This window comes from Hirundo rustica, chromosome 1, assembly GCF_015227805.2.
Source record: "Hirundo rustica isolate bHirRus1 chromosome 1, bHirRus1.pri.v3, whole genome shotgun sequence".
NCBI classification, from domain to species: domain Eukaryota; kingdom Metazoa; phylum Chordata; class Aves; order Passeriformes; family Hirundinidae; genus Hirundo; species Hirundo rustica.
In genome coordinates, this window is record NC_053450.1 from 127,763,163 (window position 1) to 127,786,578 (window position 23,416).

At 36.8% G+C, this 23,416-nt stretch overlaps 1 protein-coding gene across 10 annotated transcripts in view; it reads left to right on the forward strand.

Moving 5' to 3' along the window:
• DGKB (diacylglycerol kinase beta) overlaps positions 1 to 23,416 on the forward strand; it is a 382,225-nt gene that overhangs the window by 291,846 nt on the left and 66,963 nt on the right. For all 10 annotated transcript variants that reach the window (XM_040076701.2, XM_040076658.2, XM_040076666.2 and 7 more), the window contains 2 exons: positions 8,838 to 8,928; positions 14,543 to 14,738. In XM_040076701.2, coding sequence (XP_039932635.1) covers positions 8,838 to 8,928; positions 14,543 to 14,738 — 287 coding nt within the window. The remainder of the gene's footprint in view (positions 1 to 8,837; positions 8,929 to 14,542; positions 14,739 to 23,416) is intronic.

The following is a 23,416-nucleotide window of genomic DNA, read 5'->3' on the forward strand; positions in this document are numbered from 1 at the left end:
TGTACAAGTATTTCAGTCCAAATGGATAGTTGGAGCCCGAGATAAGAAATGGTTTCCACCGTTCCCCTCCATTAATCCCTCTGGGGAGATGAAAGTTTAATTCAGCTATTTGTAAACCTAAGACTTTGTCACTGAGAACTAATCCCTGTTTGTAAAATTAGAATTATTTTGTTGTTTTTCTCTATCCATCACTTCAAATTTATCCGCATTAAATATCTACATTTTTGTACCCCAATCACTAAGTGCTGCAAGGCTCTTTTGCAACTTTTCATGACTTGTGTTTACTACTGAAAATGATCAGAGCAAGGTGTCCAGGAGTGGTTTCTTGGCCAGATGTGAGAGCAGAGCTGAAGGCAGGACTAGAACTGAATAGACAAGGGGGAAGGATGAAAATTACAGCTGGAATGAGTTGTGAGAGTTTTGAGAAAATTGGGCAAAGAACTGGAAAAAAGGGGGACAAGCAGGTGGGCAGTGGAGGCTGCAGCTCATCTGCATGGACAAATGACAGCTGTGAGCTACAGTGCAAAACTGTTACAAAGCGTGACAGAAAGTGGAATCAAATTCTGCTTTGCAGCAGTAGAACTGATAAATGTCAAGGAAAATGTTCTCACAGTATTACTTAGTGGTATAAGTGTTTATGGGGTAGCTTTTCAACCATGAGTGGCATCATTTTATAGTACGTGAAAATGTTATTTATTGTGTAAAACTGTAGCTGGTCTATGAGGATTTTAGCTTTTCTGCAGTTATCTATATGGCCTCTGCTTATGCTCTGTGCCATAGGAGATTAACACTTAGATTTGCCAGAATTACAGTTGGTAATGGGAAAAGGAAAAAATTGACAAAGATGTCTCTATTAAAATCATGCAAGTCACGAATAAATCTCTTATGGATGTGCATCTCCACTGGCTATTTCCTTACCTTTGCGTATGATTCATTATAAAGAAGAACAGGAATTATATGATTGTTAAGACAGAAGTAGAAAGAAAAGAACATTAGAAAAAGTCATACATTCTTATTAATATATATTATGTGCTGCAATGAAATCATTTTTACCTAAGTATAAAATTACCTAGATAATAGATTTATGAACTGTAAGAAAAGATGGAAAATATGTTGTCTCTTGAACACTACTGTGAGAGACCTCAAAAATACTCCTTATATTGAATTGTAGAAAACACTGATATATTTTTTAGCAACTGGAGTTTTATTTATTTTATACAGTATTGAGTGTTTAATTAGATAATATCCAGTGTATACACATATTTCTATCACCAGCAATACAATCTCTATGACATATAATATAATAAATGCCATGTCCAGTCATTCTTTAAACACCTCCGGGGATGGCGAGCACCTCTTCCCTGGGCAGCCCATTCCAATAGCTAATCACCGTGAAGAAATTCTCCCTAATGTCCAACAGCTTGACACAGGTCCTCTTGTCCTGTTACTTGTGGCCTGGGAAAAGACAGTGACACCTCCTTCCCCCCACCCTCGGGCTACACCCTCCTTTCAGGGAATTGTAGAGAGTCATAGGATCTTCCCTTAGCATCCTTTGCTCCAGGCTAAACAACGCCACCTCCCTCAGCTGCTCCTCTCAGAACTTGTGCTCCAAACCCTTCAACACCTTTGCTGCCTTTCCCTGGACTTGCTCCAGCACCTCGGTGTCTTTCTTGAACTGAGGGGCCCAGAACTGGACGCAGCATTTGAGGTGTGGCCTCACCAGTGCCCAGTATAGGGGAAGAACTTCATCCCTGTTCCTGCTGGCCACACTGTTCCTGATACAGGCCAGAGTGCCACTGGCCTCCATGGCCATCTGGGCACACTGCGTTCAGCAGCCTCCAGCCACATTTGTTCAGCAGCTGCTGACCAGCAGCCCCAGGTCCTTTTCTGCTGGGTTGTTTTCTGGCTGTTGTGCCCCCAGGCTGTAGCACTGCATGGAGTTGTTTTGGCCAAAGAGCAGGACCCAGCTCTTGGTCTTGTTGAACCTTACACTATTGGTCTTGGCCCATTGATCCAGTTCCCTCTGCAGAGCCTACCTACCCTCCAATAGATCAGGTGATCAGATGCCAACCCAACTTGGTGTCATCTGCAAATTTGCTAATGGTACTCCCAAACCCCTCATCCAAATCAATAAAGATAGTAGGCAGGACCCTGGGGCCTCTAAGGATGGGATGTTGACTGAAGTGGCACCGTACGCCGTCAGTCTCTGGGCCCTGCCATTCAGCCAGCCCAGAGAAGAGTGTCTCTGTCGCTTGGTCTTGAATGTATTTCTGGAAGGCTGGGACTCATTAAAACAAAAGCAGCAACTTCAAACAAACCTTAGTAAGTTTATTTTTCCCAAAGAGACTTTTTTTTCCCCCCCATACATTGGGAATCCCTTTCATTTTGCTTTATGGTGTAAGTGTCCATAAATTGAAATAAAATTGTGAATGTTTTGGGTTGGAAGGGACCTTTCAGGATCATCTAATTCTAACCTCCCTGCCATGGATTGCAATACCTTCCACTAGGCCAGTTGCTCAAAGCCCCATCCAGCCTGGCCTTGAACACTTCCGGGAATGGGGCATCTGCAGCTTCTCTGGGCAACCTGTTCTAGTGTCTCACCACCCTCATCATAAAAGGATTCTTCTTTGTGTCTAATCTGAATGAAGTGTTTTTCAGTTTGATAGAATTATAAATAATAACAAACCTTCCACAGAGCTAGATTATTCCCAGCTCTACTATCCTTCATGGTGTCTGGTAATAACCAACGTCAGTGACAGAATATTGGAAGATATGTCTAGATTTTTTGCCCATCATGATGTTTCCTGTACTCCTAGTTTGGTTTTTAGACCTTATTATCTGTATTGTCAAACTTAAGAAATATGTGTTTTTATTTAGGTCTCCTTTAGGTCTCTCTTCTCTTCTGTATTTTATCGTCATACCTTTTTCAGTGCTGGAGACCTTCAGTGCATTTTGAAATCAAATTCCTATCTTTTCCTCATTCTTCTATTTTCTGATGATGACCTCCTCTTTTTTCACATATGCTTGTCAACCCTTTTTTTCCCTTTGTTCTGCTCACAGTTTCTCCTCTGTGGAAATATACTTAAATTTCAGCAGACTTTTCTGGTATTTTTGGTTCCCTGCAGAGGTGGTTCTACACATTATTCTACATTTACTTGGAACAAAAGAGTGAACAAGGGAGCAAAGGGATGTAAAGAGACCTGTTCCTTTCAAACACATAGCATGAATCTGTGTCTCTGAGCACCTTCCAGCCTTGTGGTGGATGAGATGATAAGCATCTGCTCTTTATGGTTTCTTTGCTACTATTTTTTTCCTGCCATAGAATTTTCTTTTTAATTCATTACGTTCTGTACATTGTTGTTCATGAATGCTGCTCTTAAAATGGGAGCTTTATGCTGAAAATTCTATGAGTTTATGATATAGGTTGAGATCAACTCTTGACACTTACTGACAAAGAAACAGAACTTTTGCAGCAAAGTTGGAATAGTCTTAAAAAAAGTGTTTTCAGAAAACGTGCTAAGAGATTATATTTTGGGGAACAATATGCTTTCTGGAGGAATTAAAGTTCTGCTTGTCCATGAGCAGGCATTCTTACACAGATTTGTATTAGAAGTTGCTTCCTGGCAGTGGACTTTTCAAGGAATTTACCTTGGAAGAATGAAGAGTTCCAGTACTTTTCTGGGCAAAAAAAATCTCTAGTATAGATTAAAGGATAAAAGTTGACAGAACTGGAGACAAAAATTTGTTGTTTCTCTGCCAAGGAATAAGGAAAATAAAGGCTTCCCAAAGCCGTTTTCCAAGTGGTCATAATATGGTTAAGATCTGTATTTATTTTCATGCAGATGGCTAGAGGCGTATTCTTGATGCAAGGCCATCCTTATGCTAAATTTTACATCTATGTTCAGAAAGTGTAGCTGTATTAAAACAGCTGAAAGTATATGTTGTCAAGCACTCTTAATGTAAGCAAATATACATATCTTTAATCCAGTTGTTTTCAAAAATGGTCAAAGTAGCTCAGCTGACATTTTACAAAAATAACAGAAATTTTCTGATGTAGAAATTTTAGCTGAAGTCGTTGAAGCTTGACACTGCATAATTAAAGCGGAAATAAATATAATAAATATAAACAGTAAATATTAGAAGTGTAAATAGGATGAAGTGAAAGTGTGACAAACTTGCATATGTAGCAATAAGCTCTTGCCCCAAGTGAAGATTGTAAATGCAGAAAAAGGATTTGTTCCTTAAGTTAAAGGTACTCCTTTTATTGTGACCTTTTATTGGCAGCCCATAACTGGTGCATTGTTACGCGTGTTCTGACAGTGTTCATACTGCAGTGAAGTATAGATGCTCTTCAGGTGTTGAATAAAGTATTTACTATTTCCATTTTTAAATACAGGACAATTTTTCAATGACATGCCTTGTAATTGCTTAATCAGAAAGGTTATATAAAATAGTTTTAGCAGTAGGGGGGTTTCTGATTAACTGATAATGGAGCAAACCCATATCACAGACTATTTTGATTATTTTGCCTTGATTACCAAGTATTAGTTCTGAAATTTTCCAAGAGTCATATCTTAGTTTGTAAGTCTGATATTTATCCACAGTATAGAAATGCTGTAAGAAATGGCAGTATTAGCCCTTTATAATGCTGTTACAACCTGCCCCTGAAGGTGAGAGTAACTGAGGTTCTTGTTAACAGATCCCTTGGGGCAGATTAGAGTGAAATGACACGGAATGACCGGTGTTTATGCATGCATAGATATCACCACCCGTGGATCCAGTGATGAGATTTGATTTTTGCTTTGTTAAAGTGATGGTCAGACTTGATCTGTCAGGGGTGAGGAAGCCCTTGAAACATATGGTTCAGTGGGGTGATATATGTTCAGTTTCAGGTAGGAACACCCAAGGTGCCTCCTCTGGGGTAGAAGTTTAACACTGTCTATTGAAACGGTGTGGATCACATTCAGTTCTCTGGTGGAAGGCCCCAGAAATGAGTCTGGGGGCACTTTGGGGATCTTTGATGGTTTATGACATCTTCTAAGACCTTATAGCTCCTTCTCACATTGGCTTGGTTTAGCCAGTTATTCCCCATCAGAAGGGACAAATACTTTCAGGCCTGTGTCCGCATGTCTTGGTACTTCCCCATGACCAGAGTTTTATAGCTGAGCAAGTTATGTAACTGAGGACATTGTCATGATAAAAAACATTATCCTATATAGCAAGATCTGGTTCTTACCAGCCTCTTCCCTTACTTAGCTCAAACCCTAGCTTGTTTCTAAACAGACTGTTGTGATCCTCCTCTATTGCTCACCTGCTCTGCACCTGGGCTGTTCTTAGGTTTTGCCATCACACACCCAAAACCTCTCCTCCTCCCCTTCAGTTGGGGGGATGCAAACCTGGCCTCAGCAAATCACCTGCTGCTTTTGCAAATGGCCAATTGTATGAGTCATTAGCCATTAACATTTCAGTCTCTCGAATCTGTTGTGCAAATTTATTTCATCCCTGTTAAAGAAGATCATTCCACTTACCAGAAGATTGACCAGTACTTGAAAATGTGGAACATTGTCAGCATAAAAGGTTCTTGAAGTACAGTTTTGTTTTGTCATACCCGTAGGCTGTATATTTTGACATACTGTAATACAATAGCAATATAGGTCAGCCTTTAATCATGATCAATGTTTCCTTTATATTGTAAAGTATGTAAGAGTTTAGTTCAGAGCATGTGAAAAATAAAAAACCCCAAACTCCTTTCCTGTAGAATAATCCATTTCTTACCCTATTCCAGCAAAACCAGGGCTGTAAAGAAGGTACAGACTTCAAACTTAATTTTGGTCATCTCTTATTAAAAGCTGGGAAAAGTCTAAATCATTTCCTCTGGGAGAGAGAGAAAATACACATGACAGCAGCCTGTGATTCAGCTTCTTACAGTTTTAGTGTGGCAAAATTGTCATTAAATATGTATTTGTTTAGCGATCTAAAATTTACTTTCATTGTGGAAGAAATTAGAATGGCCATGAGAGTTGTTCAGTAATCTGTTTGCTGCTGTGTTATAAGCAGATGAGCTTTACCTCTTTGAAATAGGAATGCAAGTGGAAGATAGGAACTAGAGGTTGGGGTTTTTTATTATTAGAAAAATTTGAATATTTACTAGAATAATAAGTCTTGTCTTGCTTATGAAAATTTCAGTATAATTTCTCTGGAGTTCTTTATTTAACTCCATTTTATATCTCTATGGAAGTTGTAATACAATCTTCTGTTCAATAAAAGTTATAGTGCATTTGAATAAAACTATGAAATTTAATCTATTTCATGGCTTGTAAAGGAAATTGGTAAACCACTTGAAAACAAAGCATAAAATTATTTGTATCTACATCTATCTTTGTATTTGAAAAGCTGTCAAGTAAGTTGTCTTTCTATGCTTAAAAACAGAGATAGTCTACTAGAGAATGGAGAACAGGCTCACAATACATTTTTCAGCCTCATAGAATATTATAGGTTATATTTAAATTACAGGAAATCAAAGCCTCACCTGAAATACTTACCTAATCTTCTGCTATAAGATTCTACAAGATTTAGATTTATAGATCTAAAATTTGTAGTAATCCTTGAGTGCATTTACAGTGCTGGGTTCTGTGTGAGCTCAAAATACCTGAATTTGACACACTATATACTGAATGACTCAAAAATATATGTCCTTTTTAGCTTAGTGTAAGTCAAACAGTTTTTTAATATAGAGTGCTAATAAGTGAGTCAATTGAAAGCAGTCTTTTGAATTAAAAAAAAAAAAAAAAGAAAGAAAACGTCATTCATTTGGGGTAAAAGTAACTGAAGAGCAAAATGAAAGGCTTTCAAAAGAGAAGGCTTTTTTATCCTAATAATAAGGTCAAAAGACATCACAAAGTATTTTTATGAATACTTACATCAAGGTTTTGTTGGTCTTCTTGTTTTGTTGAGGTTTTTTGTTTGGGGGTTTTGTTCGGGTTTTTTGTGGTTCATTTTTTATTTGTTTGGGGGCTTTAATTTGGTGTGGGGTTTTTCTTGTTTAGGGGTGTTTTGTTGTTGTTGCTGGCTTTGTTTGTTGGTTTTGGGTTTTGAGGGTTTTTAAAATTACTATTATTGATCATCCCTGTGTAGAAAGCAGTGAGAAAATAGCTGCATCCAGATTTTCCAAAGGCCCCCAATGGAAATTCAAGACTTAGTTCACATTTCTTTGGAAACAAAGGTTTCTAAATTTCTTCATATATGTTGGTATAAATAGAGCACTTGATCCCAGGTCAGTATGGCAGTATGCTAGCTTAACAGCAGGTATATGTCAAATCACATCCATTCATAGACTCAAGAAATCTGGACCTGAATAGGGCCTGGACCCTTCTGATTGTTAGCACTCCTTTGAGACTATGCCATTTATCTGAGAGCAGGTTCTCAAAAAATGTTTCCAAATATTTTCAGATCTTCTGTGTAAAAACCTTTGGAAATTCCTGAAATTTTTTTCATTAGAAGTGTGTCATTTAGTTATTACTCTTCTCTTCCCAACTTTGTGTAGGCTGCCAGATTGGACATCTTTACACCCTTCTGATGTTACACCAGGAATTGCTGGCTCTTGTATAAAAAAGTTTCTGGAAATGGCCAGTACTGCAATACCTCTTCTTACTTTGTGATTTTAAGAGTCATTAAGTAGATTTCAACCACAATTAACTAGTCTTTTATGTGTAATTTGAAATAATTAAAAGTAGGATTCATACTTTCGGCATGTTTTACAGTCACGTACATTTATGTTTCATTCTCCTCCACTTCTAGCTCATGCAGACTGTTGTTTTCAAGTTAGAAGCACAGTGTGCTGTGCCTGTGTTAGAGAACAGTTCATACAACTAGAGAAACTGTGTTCATATCTGATTCCTCAGTGGGAATAATGAATTCTAATTCAGTGTCTTTTGTTGTGGTTGTTTAGCTCTTTTTTTTTTTTTTTTTCTTACAGAATAATAATTATTCATGGGAGTTCACAAAAAGTACACATACTTATTTGATATGGTGCTGCTGGCATCCTGATTGTATTTAACAGTATGCTGTAAATCTGGTAAAACAGAAGTGTAGTCTTTATGTATTTAAAAAGAAAAAAGTGTAAATTCTGCCTGCTGTCATGATAAACTAAGCAATTTACTGGCATTTAATCCAGTTTTATTTTCCTGTGGAACCTGTTAATGAACTTCAAGAGGCAGGTCTCATTGCCCATTTAAAATGTGTCTATGAGTGAATTACCTGGCAATACAGCTCTCCTACTGCAAAATACCTAAAGATTGTTAGATCCAGAATTTTTATTTTCTTCTAGTGTCTCATCTGTCATCATCTACAATAGGCATTTGCCTTTACTTTAAACTAGCTTAAGGCAAGCTATGTTTTTGTCTTGGCTCTTGTTCATGATGGGATTGCCCTGCTTGCACATTCTACTACTCTGCAGGATAAAGATGTTAACTGTGAATCAGAAATCATATAGTAGGTGTAAGACATGAAATAAAATCGGTACTTTTTCTGAGGCATGTCACTGGTTAAGTGACAAAAAATATTCTGATAGTCACTGAAAAAGAAAAGTCAAAGGTACATTTGAACCTGTCAGCTCAACACATTCCTGTTATCCCTTTAGGGGATATCATACAACTTGACACCAACATTTAAGCTTTGAAAATTATGAGCTCATCTATTTCAAATGGGATGTCACATGTTCCCAAGCCTTTGCCATTACTTATAGTGGAAGACAGGATGATCACTTTTGTCACATATTGATAGTGAATAAGATCTTTCTTTTTTTCTTTTCCTTTTTTTTTTTTTTTTTCTTGTTTCAGAATGAAGAACAAATTTTGGTATTTTGAATTTGGCACTTCGGAAACTTTCTCAGCCACCTGTAAGAAGCTGCATGAATCTGTAGAAATAGAAGTAAGAAACTAATTGTTGCCTTTGTCCTTGAAATGTCATAGTTTGGCTGAAATGCAGGGAGCAAGGGAGCAGAGTGCCTGAATCCAACAAGGCAAAGCAGTGAACATCCTTTCGACCCTATATTCCAAAATATTATTTTTATCATGTCTATTTGTACTGTAGCCCTGCACACTGGAACAAAGTTCAGTTTGATGATTAGTGAAGTCTTAATACAGTAGACAAGGTCAAGAGGTGAAGTATAACATTAGAAATCAATAGGGAGTGTGGCTAGGTCAGATGGAAAAATGAAAGACTGTTGGAGGGAGTGAGAGCTGCTGCAGGATTAAAATAAAAAAAAAATAATCTTATTATTTCTAGGTCCCAAGGTTTTATAACCTTTAAAACTCAATTCCCTAAAATTGTACTTACTTTCCTGAATAAAGGTTAAAGAATATATATATTTTTTGAATTATTCCCCTTCATTAAATAGCTTTTCTCTCTGCACAAGGGGTCATCTTTCCATTATACATTGAACATTAACTAAAAAGACACAGGATACTTACAGACAAAATAGGAATTTAAAATAATGTGCCACTGCCACTTTGATAGCTGCTAGAATAAGTGGCTAAATTACAGAAACTGTTTGGGCATCTGATGTTTATGAATAAGTACATCAAAAATGAGAAATCAGTGGAGATACAAACCTGAGAATTTAGGTTAAATAATGAAATCATTTCTCAAGAGGATTATGGTGCTTTTCCTTTCCAGTAGTAACGAGAAACTGCATTTGTCGATGGAGTATTTGTATAGTAGCATGAGGCACTCAGAGAGGTCTGGTGGGAGCTATGAGAGTCCAGTCAAAGCCTCCTAAAGGGTGAAGTCTGAAATGATCTGAAGGGACCATGTACCTGCTAGCAGAAGAGTAGCAAGGAATACTGAGACTGAAACTGTAAAACCAGCAGTGCCACACTTGCCTGTTGTGCTGTTGTGTTTCTCTTTGAAGTGAAAACCTGCTCCTCACGTATTAGATTAAAATATAATAAAAATGAAACACCAAAAGTCTGGGGGAAAAAAAAAAAGAGAAAAAAAAAAAAAAATCACCCTTGCTTCCCAAAAGAGTGCTTCACACACATAAGTTTAAGGAAATGTAGCATGAAAAATATTTTATTAGTTATTGGAAGAAATGCTTACCTGGTTTGATTAGATTTGAATAAACTGCAAGTTAAATGTAACTTTTGATTAATTACAAATTGAAGAGCAGGCTTTCCCAATAAAATATTGATATCTAGAGAAAGTCATACATATCCTGATACATACTAAGATGTGAACTTTAACCATATAATTTTAAGCATTGATTAAAAGGGTGATTAAATATTAACATCATGAAGCAAACAAGTAGGTGTACAATTTTGTGGTGCTGCTGCTATCAGCCGTATATTTATTACCTATTCATGTCAATAACTTATTACCAATAAAGTGTTACATTGCCAGTGTATGAGCCACGTTTGTTAATACTCCATCTATCGTGGTCATTATCATTAGTCATACAAATAGAAACAAAAAGCATAATTTGCAAAGTTTACAAGAACTGTTAGGAGGTGTTTATTTGCATATTTATGTACAATGAATAAATTACAGTGCTTGCCAGTATGCTTGTATCTAATGTTTCTTGTTTGAACATTATCAGCACTATAGTCTGATTTTTAACCTGATACCCCCATGGGGATGTCACTGTAAATGGGAGGTTGGTGCATCAGACCACATTTCACTCCAGATAAAGTGCGCAAAGAATGTGTTTGCTCTACAGCCAAATTTTGAGTGAGCAAAGCCTGAGAGGATTATGGATCTGTATCTCTGAGCTGTGAGATGGTGATCAAATGTTCTCTGGGCTAATATTTGTTTAACCTTGTATTTGATTTCTAACCCAATTAAGCTTGGTTTTTCTGACATACATTCTTGACTCATGTTCTGTATGTTTTCTTCTGTGTGAGTGTGAAATGCAGAACAAAGTTGGACACAATTCTTATGTAATCCAGAATAAGATGTATTTTTGTTTTCAAAATGAGATGCAAGAAGTTGAGGAGAGGTTGTGAAGGGAAAGAAACCAAAATCAATCAAACAAACAAAAACTAGGACAAAATTAACTATTTATTTTCAATAATAATGTGTCAGTAAACAAGGCTGAAGATTTTACAGTTTAGAGAAGTTGCAGTTTATTTCCACTTCAGAAAAGGAAAAAAAAAAAAACAAACAAAAACAAACACCCAAACAAAAAGAAAAAAACCCAAGAAAGGTATGTGAAAGATATTTAATGAGAGTAGTAGGTATAGATGTGGTGTAAGTAGGGATAGCATGGACCATACCTGCAGTGCTGTAAAAGCATAGTGGGAGCAGTGTAAGCCTTCTATACTACCTGGTGTTAATGGGCAAGGGAAAGGAGTTTAAAACATTCCTGTATACTTGCCTGATGTTGGTGTTGGTTTCACAGCAAAGCCTTAATATTAGCTCTTTTCAGGCATAGATATGTATTTTCTCAACAGAGAGATGATCTGAAAAAAATTGATATGATAAATAAGGTATAAACAATAATACCCAAGCAGTGAATGAGACCAGGAAAGAAGGCAAAAAATAGTTAGAAGAGCTAGTGTTTCTTTTTAGTCTAGGTAGGCATACTCCACATTTTAAAAGCATGCTCTTGTTTTTAACAGCATCATTACATTATTTGAAATGAAAAGAAAAAAGAAAAGGAGCAGAACACATGTGTTTTGTTTTTGTAGTATATAAATGTGTTAGAGCTATGCAGAGCTACCTGTAGGGCAAACTTTTTGTCTGTGTACGAACAAAAGAAATGCTCCTTTACTGATTCAGAAATTTGCTCATCACTGGGGGACTCTGAGGCCTTGTCACATAATTGTCTTAGTGTACTACCTGCTGTGCTCAATATTGAGTGAAAATGGAAGCTAGACCCCGCACCATCCTATTTCACAATTCTTCTTTTATTTAAATAATTCCAGTCAGTTTGGGGGATGCCAGACCTTTATAAATTAACAGCAGGGAAATACCAAAGGTGTCAGATTGCATATTTATCATCTTTCTCGTGTAATACTTAAATATGTATTAAGAAGTGACTGACATAAATTAGGCAGATTTCAGAAGCCACAGGCCGTGGCTTGTAGAGGACCCCCTTCTGCTTGACATTTCATCCTTGTCAAAGATCAAATTATTTTAATTTAGGCTGCAAATTATAAGAAATGAAGACTTCTTTGTGGGAATTCCCTGTGGTAATCTGACTTTTGTTGTTACTGCTGCTTGTCAGTGTGCAAAAGATATAATATGCATGCAAATAAGGTTAAAAAATATGTACTATCTAATTATCCAGCCAGTACATTCCACTTGAAGACAGTGGGAGGCCTGACACACAGTATGTGTTTGATTCATTGAGGCCTGCAGGGTATTTACACAAGATTACTTTTAATTATGAAATTAATATCTGTTTATCTAGAATGTATAGCAGTAAGTGAGCATACGCATGAGCAGAATTTTTAGCAAAATAAATCATCTTAGTATTTATTTAATACATATAAAATACCGGCGAAAACCACAAATTTGCTTCCAAAAATCACAGTGAAAACCTAGGCCTTTATTCCTGTAAGAAAAGTGTTATTTAAAAGTTACACTTTCAATTACAGAAGTTGCTACAACTGCCAATTCACTTCCAGATATGCCTTTTGACTTTAAAGGCTTCCTTGTATGAATATAATCCACTGGTTTAAAATTTGATTCTTGAAGAGCAAATATGAAATAGAAATCTTAGTGTTGAAATTGTTCTCTCTCCAGATTTATGCTCTTCTTAGAAGAATTAAGATGTGTGTGCATTATAATACAGTTCTGTTTTATGATCTCAGAAAGTTTCAGAATAAACAATTACTCACAGTTCTTCTTGAGTTGTACTTGGCTTTTCTTCTTCAAAGCTGCATTAAAGGTTTAGTCATCGAGGAAGAAGTGCCAGTGACCCACAGAGCAGCAAGCTGCAAAATGTCAGTGGACTGTTACTGAGGCATGTTTAATTATTTTTCCAGTTTTCTCCCTTATCGTCTATTGGAATTGTAAAATAATACCCTTAATCAATTTGAAATGGATGACTGGATCTTCTACAAGCTTGCAGAACATTGCAGGAGTAGGATCAAATGTTTCAAAAATGTGCTGCTCTACACTGTGGTCCCTATGACCTGTCAGGATATCAATAATCACTATCTATGTCGTGAGGAGTGAAGCTAATCCATCTCTAGCCAAGGGGCAACTCTTGGCTGCTTCAGTGAACTGATGAGTAGAACCGGATGCTTTGCTTTCCACCTGCAGGTTCCACTGTAGTAATATGAAGTTGCAGTTTATTTTCTCCTGTGGAGGTTCTTCAGTCTTTTGCTACATTTTATATGAATTAAGAACTTCCTAGTGTTGGTAGAGAGGACTTAGTTTGAATAAATTATGGCCAGTGAAGTCTAGGTGTATGTTATCAAGCTATCTCATCCAGTGAATCTCAGGTGAGCTGTGCCTGCTAATTTTGGGATTCAACCACCTGAGAAAATGCTGCAGTTTGCTGCTGGGCAGGCTGATATTTTAAGATCCCTGAGCCATTATCCAGAAGGGAAAAATATGGTCCCTTTATAAGATACAATTTGAAGCAAGATTTAGCAAAGAAATGTATAAATATCTTAATGTCCAAGTTTGCTATAGGAAGCAAGTTTGCTACAGGAAGCACTAGAATACACACTAGTGACACAAGATGGGTATAGTTCCATCCCTGAAGGGTCTGTTCCACAGACTGAGATCACTTCTGTGTGTCCAGTAAGTCTTGGAAAGGTCTTAGATCACTGATGCCTCTTCTTTAGCTCCATATCCTATGTTTTCCCTTAGCAATGATGCATATTTCAGAGAAGTGCTTGGTGAAGGTTCTGGGGTAAGAATTGCTGGGGCTGCATCAGGAATTGTTGTAACCACAAATGTTCTACTCATTTTACTTCTTGTTAGGAGCTACTAGTCAGCCATAGCCCTATGCTGATATGCTTGTTGTGCCTTTGGATTGAAACTAATACCTGTGTGATGTTCTGTGCTCCTGGGGCTTGCTTAGATAAGTCTGTGAATTCTCTGCCTACAGGGACTTTGTAATTCATCTGTTGTCGAGGGGGCTCAGTTGCAAGAGTGACAAGTATCATTGCAAAATCATAAGGCAGAAAATTTAGCTGGAAAAGGCAACAAAAATTTCAGTTATTGATAAATTTTGGTAGTATATATGTTTTTCTGCTAATAGCTGTAGTGGAGCTAGAAGTATATTTCACTTGGGTCAGTGAACAGGTATCAGATAAGACAGTACCAAATGGTCCCACACTAAGGCAATCAAAATCTGAATAGAAATTATATTTTGCCTTCTGAAGGTTGATCTATTCTTACCTGATACCTCCTCATATCTCATGCAGTTATATCTCTTAGTTGTAAACATTGAATAAACCATTAGCAGTATTAAGAATGATAAATTGCTGAAGAAAAATATCTGAGAAAAAGAACATTCAGATTTTTTCCTTCTCTCTTACTGCTTTCTTCTCTATTTTTCCTTTTTTTTCCCTTCCTTTCTAATCAGTGTGATGGAATTCAGCTGGACTTAATCAATATTTCTCTGGAAGGAATAGCCATTCTAAACATCCCAAGCATGCACGGTGGATCGAATCTTTGGGGAGAGACAAAGAAAAGACGTAGTCACCGTCGGACAGAAAAGAAGAGGTCAGATAAAAGAACCACCGTTACAGATGCCAAGGAATTGAAGTTTGTATGCCAAGGTAAGCTTACAGATTGATATAGGCTATCTGGCTCCATAATGTCAACTCGGTTATATAATTGACCTTGTCAAGAAAAAGGAGAGACAGTTCTTAGATATTTCCTTTCTTGTGCATTTAGCTTTTCTGATGGGAAGCAGTGCCACAAGGGCACAAACAAAGATGTACTGCCAATTGCAGTCTCTGTACTTGCAAACCTGCCTCAGATACTACCTGTTTAGCAGACTAATCACACCATGTGGCACTGTGTGCTACTGGGACATTCAGTCTAGAAATAGTTGGAGATTTTTGGAGTTGGAAAGTGCTTCCCGAGCATTTATAATGTTTCATAAGGTCAGCATTATGAAATGTGCATAAAACTTGGGGATAATTGTGCCCTGTTTCTAACAAACTTTGGCCAGAGATGAGGGAAATTACTTCAGAGTAAAAAGAACAATCTATATATACATTTTATCTTACTATATTGTAATGCTGTATGAATCCTTGAATACATATGCTGTAGTTGGCTTGCACAGGTGTGATCATTTTTTTCAGGTCTCATATACTTTCCTGGTGATTAGATGCACTTACTCAATAAATATTATTAAACATAACCCTTGACAAAACCAATAATAAATAATTGCTATTCTTCTCTGAGAATCTGAATACTAAGCATTGTAACACTTGACTGCATGTCACAAGTCTGAGTGATCATAAGCCATCACTCTCTTCACACCAAAGGAATGAACAGACCAGACTTTGAAAATTGTTCAGAGTTTGTTTATTTGTTTGTTTTTCTCTATTTACCCTACAAAAAGGATTCTCTTTTACTTCAGAGTATCTTCTTGCTTCTCCTCCTTATTCAGACTTTATAAAGATCTGGACTTCAACTGTTTTATGGGATCCTTTTACTAGTTTTGAGTATCCTATTTTTGCATTTCATCAGCAGTAATTTTTAAGTCACTAGTTACAACATAGTTCATTGTTGTGCGCTGTAGTTTTAATTTGGCTAAAATTATCTGGATGACAAAAGTTTAGGAATAAAGTAGTTTTTTATGGCTTAGAGGCTGCAATAGGTACCAGCATTCAGTTTCTGTGAGCTCTAGCAGTTTGACATACTTTCTCAGTAGCTCAGTGTGACTTACTGATACACCCTGTCAGCCAAAGTCGCACCAGACACTAAACTTCGGCGTACACTACAATTCTGCATTATGCTCTGATGTTCAAGAGATGGAGGCTGCTGGGTAAAGTGCTCACCAAATTTTGTTTTGTTTTGTTCCTGAACACAGGGAGACAGGATATTTATCCTTTTGATAGTAGTGAAATGACATCACTTCTTTAATTATTGAAATTATGTGCGTCTTTGATACATATGTAACAGTGAGTTCAATCTACTGACTATAATTGATGTATTAAAAGGGCATTGCTACACTCAATTTCCATTTTCCTAGACAGGATAAAATAAAATTACAATAAAAATATTAAAGACAGAACAGAACTCATGTCGAAGTGTTCATAACGCAGACATTAAGCACCTTACTTTAGAAAAACTGTTCTCATTACTTAGTTTCTAATAACTTTATATGTGCTGTGGATAAAAGTAGCTTCATCCAAAAGGCAATTTTAAAGCAGAGATTGACTTCTCCATGTCCAAATCTAGATCACCTCTCACATCACTGAGTACGTAGATAGTATTATTGTTTGCATCTTCACTAGCATTCCAGTGATGAGCAGGAATACACTTCTTGGATTTCGGAGTGGTCCATATTTATTTTGTTCCAGTTTCCAACACAGAGCAGTCATGAGCATGCAAAGTGGATTCCTTTTAAAGGTGTAGGGTGTGGGGCGGTGGGAGGTACATGCTCCGACTGCAAGTGCATGTTTAGTCCTTGAAACCAGGTTAAAACAACTCAAAGTAAAACTCAAAAATGAAGGTAGTGTGAACACTTCTGAATCAACTGATTAGCTTTAGGGGTCCACTCCTATTTTGTACTGCAAAGAACAATCACTTAATTCAGCTAGCTAATATAGGTTCTTAGGCTGAGTGTGCTTCTTTAAGTCAGAATTCAAGATTATTGCTAAAGAATGGAATTCAAATAATTTTATGGCTAGGCTTCTCAAATAGTTTTGAGAAATCTGAATCAACTCATTGGGGAAATAACTGACTCTCACTTAAAAGCATTATGATTTTTTCACTAGCTGATTATTTTCTTCAGCACTATGTACTTTTGGCATATTGTACCTTTTAGTTTGAAGAAAACATTTTGCAAACTGTTAATGCCTCATGCAGAGACAAGTTTTGCTGCATTGAGAACTATGATAAATGCATACATGCTTGTTAACTTCTGTTTATTAACTTATTCTGAATAAACATCCTTGAAGTTATTTTTATGTCCAAATAAAGCATCCAATCACTTCACAACTAAGCCCTGCACTTCCTAGGAGACAGCAATCAATCCTCATGTTTCCCTATGGATACATATATATGTATGTGTGTGTGTGTATATATATATATATATCTATATATCAGGTTTTGGTGATGAATAATTTTGTTTAGTTTTTATAAATCTCATGGGTTTTTTTATGAGACTCCTGAGTAGCATGCTTTTACTTTTAGACTTTATCAGTTGCAGTACAACTGCAGCTGATAAAGCTGCAGTTGTACTGGGTTTTTCAGCTGTGTATCAATCTGTATTCTTGTTTCTGACTTTATAACTTGGTTTTATAACATGAATTGAAGGTTAGTACTCTGAGCCCTTAGGTGACGTACTTGCATGGACTATTGGAAGCTGTCTCCTTGCTCTGGGTAGTTTGTTGCTCCAGAGCATGTTGAACAGTCCCAAGGAGGACTTTTCAAACTGCCCAAGAAACCTCTGTGAGCTCCTGCTGCTGTCTTCCTATGCTCTCACGTACAAGCCTTGTACATGCAACATGTTCATCATTGCGGGAAAAAGGGTCAAATTTCTGCCAAATCTTTTTTCTTTCTTAAGTATCTGCACAATGCAGGGAAGGTGTGTTTCTCTGAGCCCACTCTCCTCTTTCTTTCCTTTTTTATTTAGCGTTTCCACCTGTTGATGTAAAAAGGCTTGTATTTTGTTTGCCCTTCCCGTTATCCTCCTCTACACACTCAACCAGACCACAATTTGCACTTCAAGTAATCAAATGGATGTCTGCTTAGAAAGAAGTCGGATTACGTGCATGTAGTCTGAAAAACAATATATTGAAATTGAATGGTTTAAAATGTGCACTATTTAAATACATTCCCTGCTCATCTTATTAGGGGTTTGTGCATGTATGGTAAAGAGAAACATTCGGCAGGCATAGCATACAGGTGTGTGTGCCTGTGTATTGCAATTCTGTCTAACTAGTAACATTTTAATACGAAACATGTATGAAAGTGTATTTGTCAGATTAGCTTATAACTAATTGGGGGAAAAAAAAAAAAAAAAACAAAAAAACCAACCCAAACATATTTAGCTGTAGTGTACTAAGTTTTATCATAATCCTTGTTAGTGGAAAAAAACCTGCAGGTTTCATTTCAACTCCTATACAGAAGTAGAGAGGGTCTTTCATCACATTTTATTAGGGAAAAAAAATTCATGTGGTTCTTTCATGATTTAATTTCATTTTAATTTCTAATTTATCAGTAAAATTTCTGCTGTAAAATGTCAATGCATTTGGAAAGAATATAACTACAGATATATGGGACAATTTGTGAAAGTAGATGACTTAGTGTTTTGACATTATGAATCTCACACTTGCAATGTTTCCATTTGTTATTTTATTTAAAATCTTCTAGCATGTATATATCTATGATACATCTATCCACAGGCCACTTACAGATTTTAGATGTTACTGTTAATGGTCCTTGAACATTATTTAGATAGGACTTCTTTTTGGACACTCACAGATACTGAAAAATGCCAAAAGTCAGTACTTTGAAAAGGTTAACATTCTGCGTAGAAACAAAACTATGAGCTGAGAAACATAAATGCAAATAAGTGCGCTACTTGGTTGCAAATTGCACCTAAAACAAGTTAAATCATGACAACATGTCTTACATGAAAAATATATGCCCCTTATGTTAAGTCTTAAGCAGTTTTCTTCCTCACAGAAATTCGAAATAAAAATTTCAAACCTTTTGTGACAAAAAGGATTTTTTTAAAAATCTCTCCAGTAAACTTTTTGCTAAATGAATTTTCTATGTTTTGATTTGCTTTCATTGCTGAAGTTCCATTTGAGCTCTATTCTGAAATGGGATCTCTTTTAAAGTCTCTTCTGATTTGATGGCAGAAATACCCATAACTCATTTTTGCACGAGTGGTTCCACTCACCTCAATGGACTCAATGCTTAAAGACAATATCTGTGAACTCTTAATGGGTGAAACCTTTAGACTATAAATATTTCAGTGAAATACTTTTTTTCATATTTATTTGGTACATCACCAGGCACACTGATAAGTAACCAAGTCCTTACTAAGTTGATCTGTACAGCTTGTTAAGAGCTGCAGTGAGCTGTCACTCGACACACTACTAGAAAAATTCAAGACAATGTGCATATCATATCACAGCACCTAGGCATAAACCAAGATTACCAATATGATTCAATAACTCTGTGGAAATCTCCTTTAATAACTGCATTATGACTTTCTGAATGGAAATGCAGAAGCTTTGGAGATGGAATAATGTGTATGCAGGCAGTTCACAGTTTAAAGCAGTTCAAGACATGCAGAGACTGTGAAGGCCTTAAAACACTTCAAAATATCCATAAATATTAAGAGAATAGAAAATGCCTTTCTTATTAGGTGTTAAATTCCACTCTACAGGGAGAGAGAAGCTTCCCTATAGAGGGGGGTTCCTGACATGTTCCCTAAACAGCTTATAACTTTGTGAGCTAGCTGTCTAATTTAATTTATGGAGGTCTTTCATAATCTGTACTCTGGCTAGGTGACCTTGCCTTGTTGAAAAAGTTGAAACTGTGTACTATATACACAGTGTGTGTAATATATACACTAAAAATACACTGTGTATATTCATTATTGGTAGACTCTGGGTTATTTTTGACATGGTAAGGCATGTATAATGAACTCTCTATAATATTTTTTATTAAATGTTATTGACTATTTCATTGCTACATAAGGTAATAGCCCTTACTTTTTATCTTGTTTAGACAGCTTTTTACAACATAGACATTAACACCTTACCACAGAGAAAAAAAAAAGCTATTTAGAGCTATTTCATAGCTATTCTATGTTAAGACATTCAACTTTTAACATTAGTCTAAACATTAGAAAAAAATTCTAAATTTATTCAAACTATTTTTTTTTCTTGTCCATGCATGTTCCACATCTATTCTGAAACTTTAAACTAAAGGGCACATATTTCTGTGTAGAATTTTTTGTTACTACTTTGGGACTGTGTGTTGTTTATGGTAAATGAAATAATTGTGAGGGCTGTTAAAGTTAGTGTGGCATTGACTTCAGTGCCTAAAAAATCAACCCTACAACCAATAGACAGAGTCACCTCAGGAAAAGAGTGTTTATCCTGCATTCAAAGAAGTACCTAAAGTAGACAGAAAAAAGTGCTCACTGGAAGTGACTCTCTTTCCAGTTAAGTAGAACCTAAGGAATAGGTTGGGTTAGACGCCTCCCTTCCTGCCAGCTGTATGGTGAGATGAATTTCTGTGTGTTCTGCTTGTGGTGACAGTTCATCAAGTACTTGAACAGTCCTTGGAGCAGGAATGGGAATTGGGCGCCGCTGCAGATAAGACTCATTGAACTGAACCATGCTTGCTTCGATAGATCTGGTGCAGGTGTATCCCATGTCTTTCATTAGCTCCGTGGTCACCAATCCACTGAGCAGAAATGACTGTGGTAGAGGATTTGTCTTTCCAGTTTGTGCAACCCCTGCTTGGAGTGCAGTTTCCAAGTGCTGGGGATGAGAGCAGAGGAACACCTGTTTTGGATAATACTGTATCAGCAGCATTGGGAAATAGCGTAGTATTCAGTGGTGTTACATACTGCCTCATCTTCAGAGTGTACTGCATTATTTTGTCATCTTTTAAACATCTGAATGACAGGCTGAGTATCCCTTTTCCTTTGGGTGCATTTGTGTTGCAGCACTAATTGTACACTGGCTTCTTCACCTGCTGAGAGTAGAAGTTCCTTCTACTGATACATGTTAGTTTCCAGGTTTTTATTGGTTCTTCTAGTAACCGTAGAACAGGGTGCTCCATACTGTGATGTGTTACCGCTGAGCAGTAGCATCTTATCTCTGGAGGCAGTGCTTTGGAGGGGGAGGGAAAGGGAGAAGGAAGGAAAAAAGTAAAAACCAAAGGATGTGAGACATAAACATCATAGCTTTCCCATAGTAACAAATCTCTTTGTGGTAGAGGTGTAATTTTCCTAACTTAAAACTTGGATTTTGGCTGACTGTCTGAGGGAAAGTTTGGTTTTCAAAGGTTTTTGTCTCGTATTAGCTAATGAAGGTTGTTTGGCCTTGGCTCCTTGTTTTTGCTTCATGCTCATATTTACTTGGAAAAACATACTCTGATATCAAAAAGGGCTAAATGGCATTTTTTCCTGACTGTTTAGTTAAATTGTGCATAGCACCATTAGTTTGTAAGATATGTGTTCAAACATTTACTTTACCAAGCTGCTAAAGGTAGTACAGGTTTCCTAATACGAGAGTGTGGGCTGGAATGTAATGATTTTATTATGCTATGGAAAAGGCCTTTTCATGTCTCCCCTTCCATCCCCACCACCCCCTATGCCCCCATCCCCAGCAGAAAAGTTTTGGGGGTTTGTTGTCTTTCTCTCTTTTTTCTTTAAAAGAGGCTGTGTTAAGTCCTCATAGACTTACTCATACAAGTAGTTCTATCAGTGTGCAGGATGGAGCCCATAATTCATAACACTGTTTTAATCTTTCAGAAATACAAAGAAAATGCCTTTTGGCTGTGAAACACTGAGTTTATTGTTATTAGAAATTAATAGGACCTTAAAACATGGCTTGATAGTCTGATTTGGTTTTATATTTATCAAGCATGTATATATGTCTCTGTGCAATATAGTTCATAGTACAAAAACAATTTCCTTTTATTTATAAGGTAGTTGAGATTGTCATTGTATTATACTTTTTGGTACACAGAATGTTCATTTTCTTTCAAATGTTATTCATTGAAAGAGGATAATTATAGTGTATTTCACAGTCTGCCAGAAGGAAAATGTATCTTTGAAAAGTTTCATTTCCCTTAAGTTGCTCATTTTCTATAGGAAGACAGAGCTATTAAGTAACATACCCATGACAAAGATTGATTAAAATGGCATAAAGGACTATCTTATCTCTAAGTACAGGGCTTTACATGTATAACTCCTATGACATTAAATGCAGTAGGTGAAATTAGCTATTCTATAAAAAAAAATTCACAGTAAATTGGTTCCTACAGAGAAAAGGGGGGGGGAGGGGGCGGGGGGAAGGAATGGCATGTTAAGTACCAACAAGAAGTAGGAAGTTACTAATTGTTTTAGGATACACCTATACTGTAGCATCCAAATAATCACCCCAAGCTCTCTGCTATTCTGCTGGGGATCACTTTGGCTTCTGGAGTGGAAACATCACCTTACTGACGTGCATTCTCGTATTGGGCCAGCTACTTAGAGCAGCTCAGGCTCCTCTGCAGCATTCAAGGTGAATTTAGCCCCGGTCTGGCTGACCTGGGACAAGGGGTATGCCCTAATGTGCGCCTTGTGCAGGGCCTGGCACAGACCTCGGCACAGGTGTCTGCAGAAGGCTCATATGAGCTGTCACACAGTATTCCCAGTGCTTAACTTGGCTTTGCTGGGAGCCCTTCGTAAGCCTTGCACCTCATTAACCCAGGTAAATGAACACTTACCTGTATGACAGCCATTAGTTAAGACATAAATGGTAAGTGGTATGAATGCAATATCCAGATATTTTGTCGGACTTTTTCCCCTGTCTGCTGCAGACTTAGTAACACACACAAAAATTTTGTTGTAGCAAAAAGTGATCAGTTTACCCAGGAATTTTTTCTTTCTTTCTTTCTTTTTTTTTTTTAATAATGGTTTCCCATTTCTAGTGGTGAAGGCAATGGTTATCCTGCTGTTTATCTCTGGAAAGACTTGACACTCATTTGAAAATACACCTTGCAGGATGTGAAGCTCTGTAACTATCTCATTTGTACGTGCCAGGAGAAGTATAAGTTTGCTTTTCCTGAACTCTTTCTTTTAGCCTTTCCTCAATGTTGATCTTGCTCTGATTATACTTTGGATACCATGTTTCAAGTACTACATCATGCCTCAAATACAGATATTTTTATAAGAGCATTAGCACAAGGCATAACTCCTTTTACTCCTTTTGAGTGTAATTCCACTGAAATTACCAGATTTATATGAATGAAAATAAAGTACCGTAGCTTAGGGCAAAATTTTACTCTTTTTTTTTCTGTATATTAGAATGCGGCTGGAAAGAATTAGCAAGTCTGAGATTAAAGCTACTATTACTAATATGAGTGCATGTGTGGCATTTTTAAAAAGATAGGTTTAAGTGAGGTTTGTAAAAGTGTAACTATATGCCTTTTTCTCAAATTCACCAAGAATTCCATAGAAACAAGTGAATGAATTTCTTAAATTCCTCACTGAATAAATCTTCTACATTGTATATTGGTTTAGGTACACATACTCTTT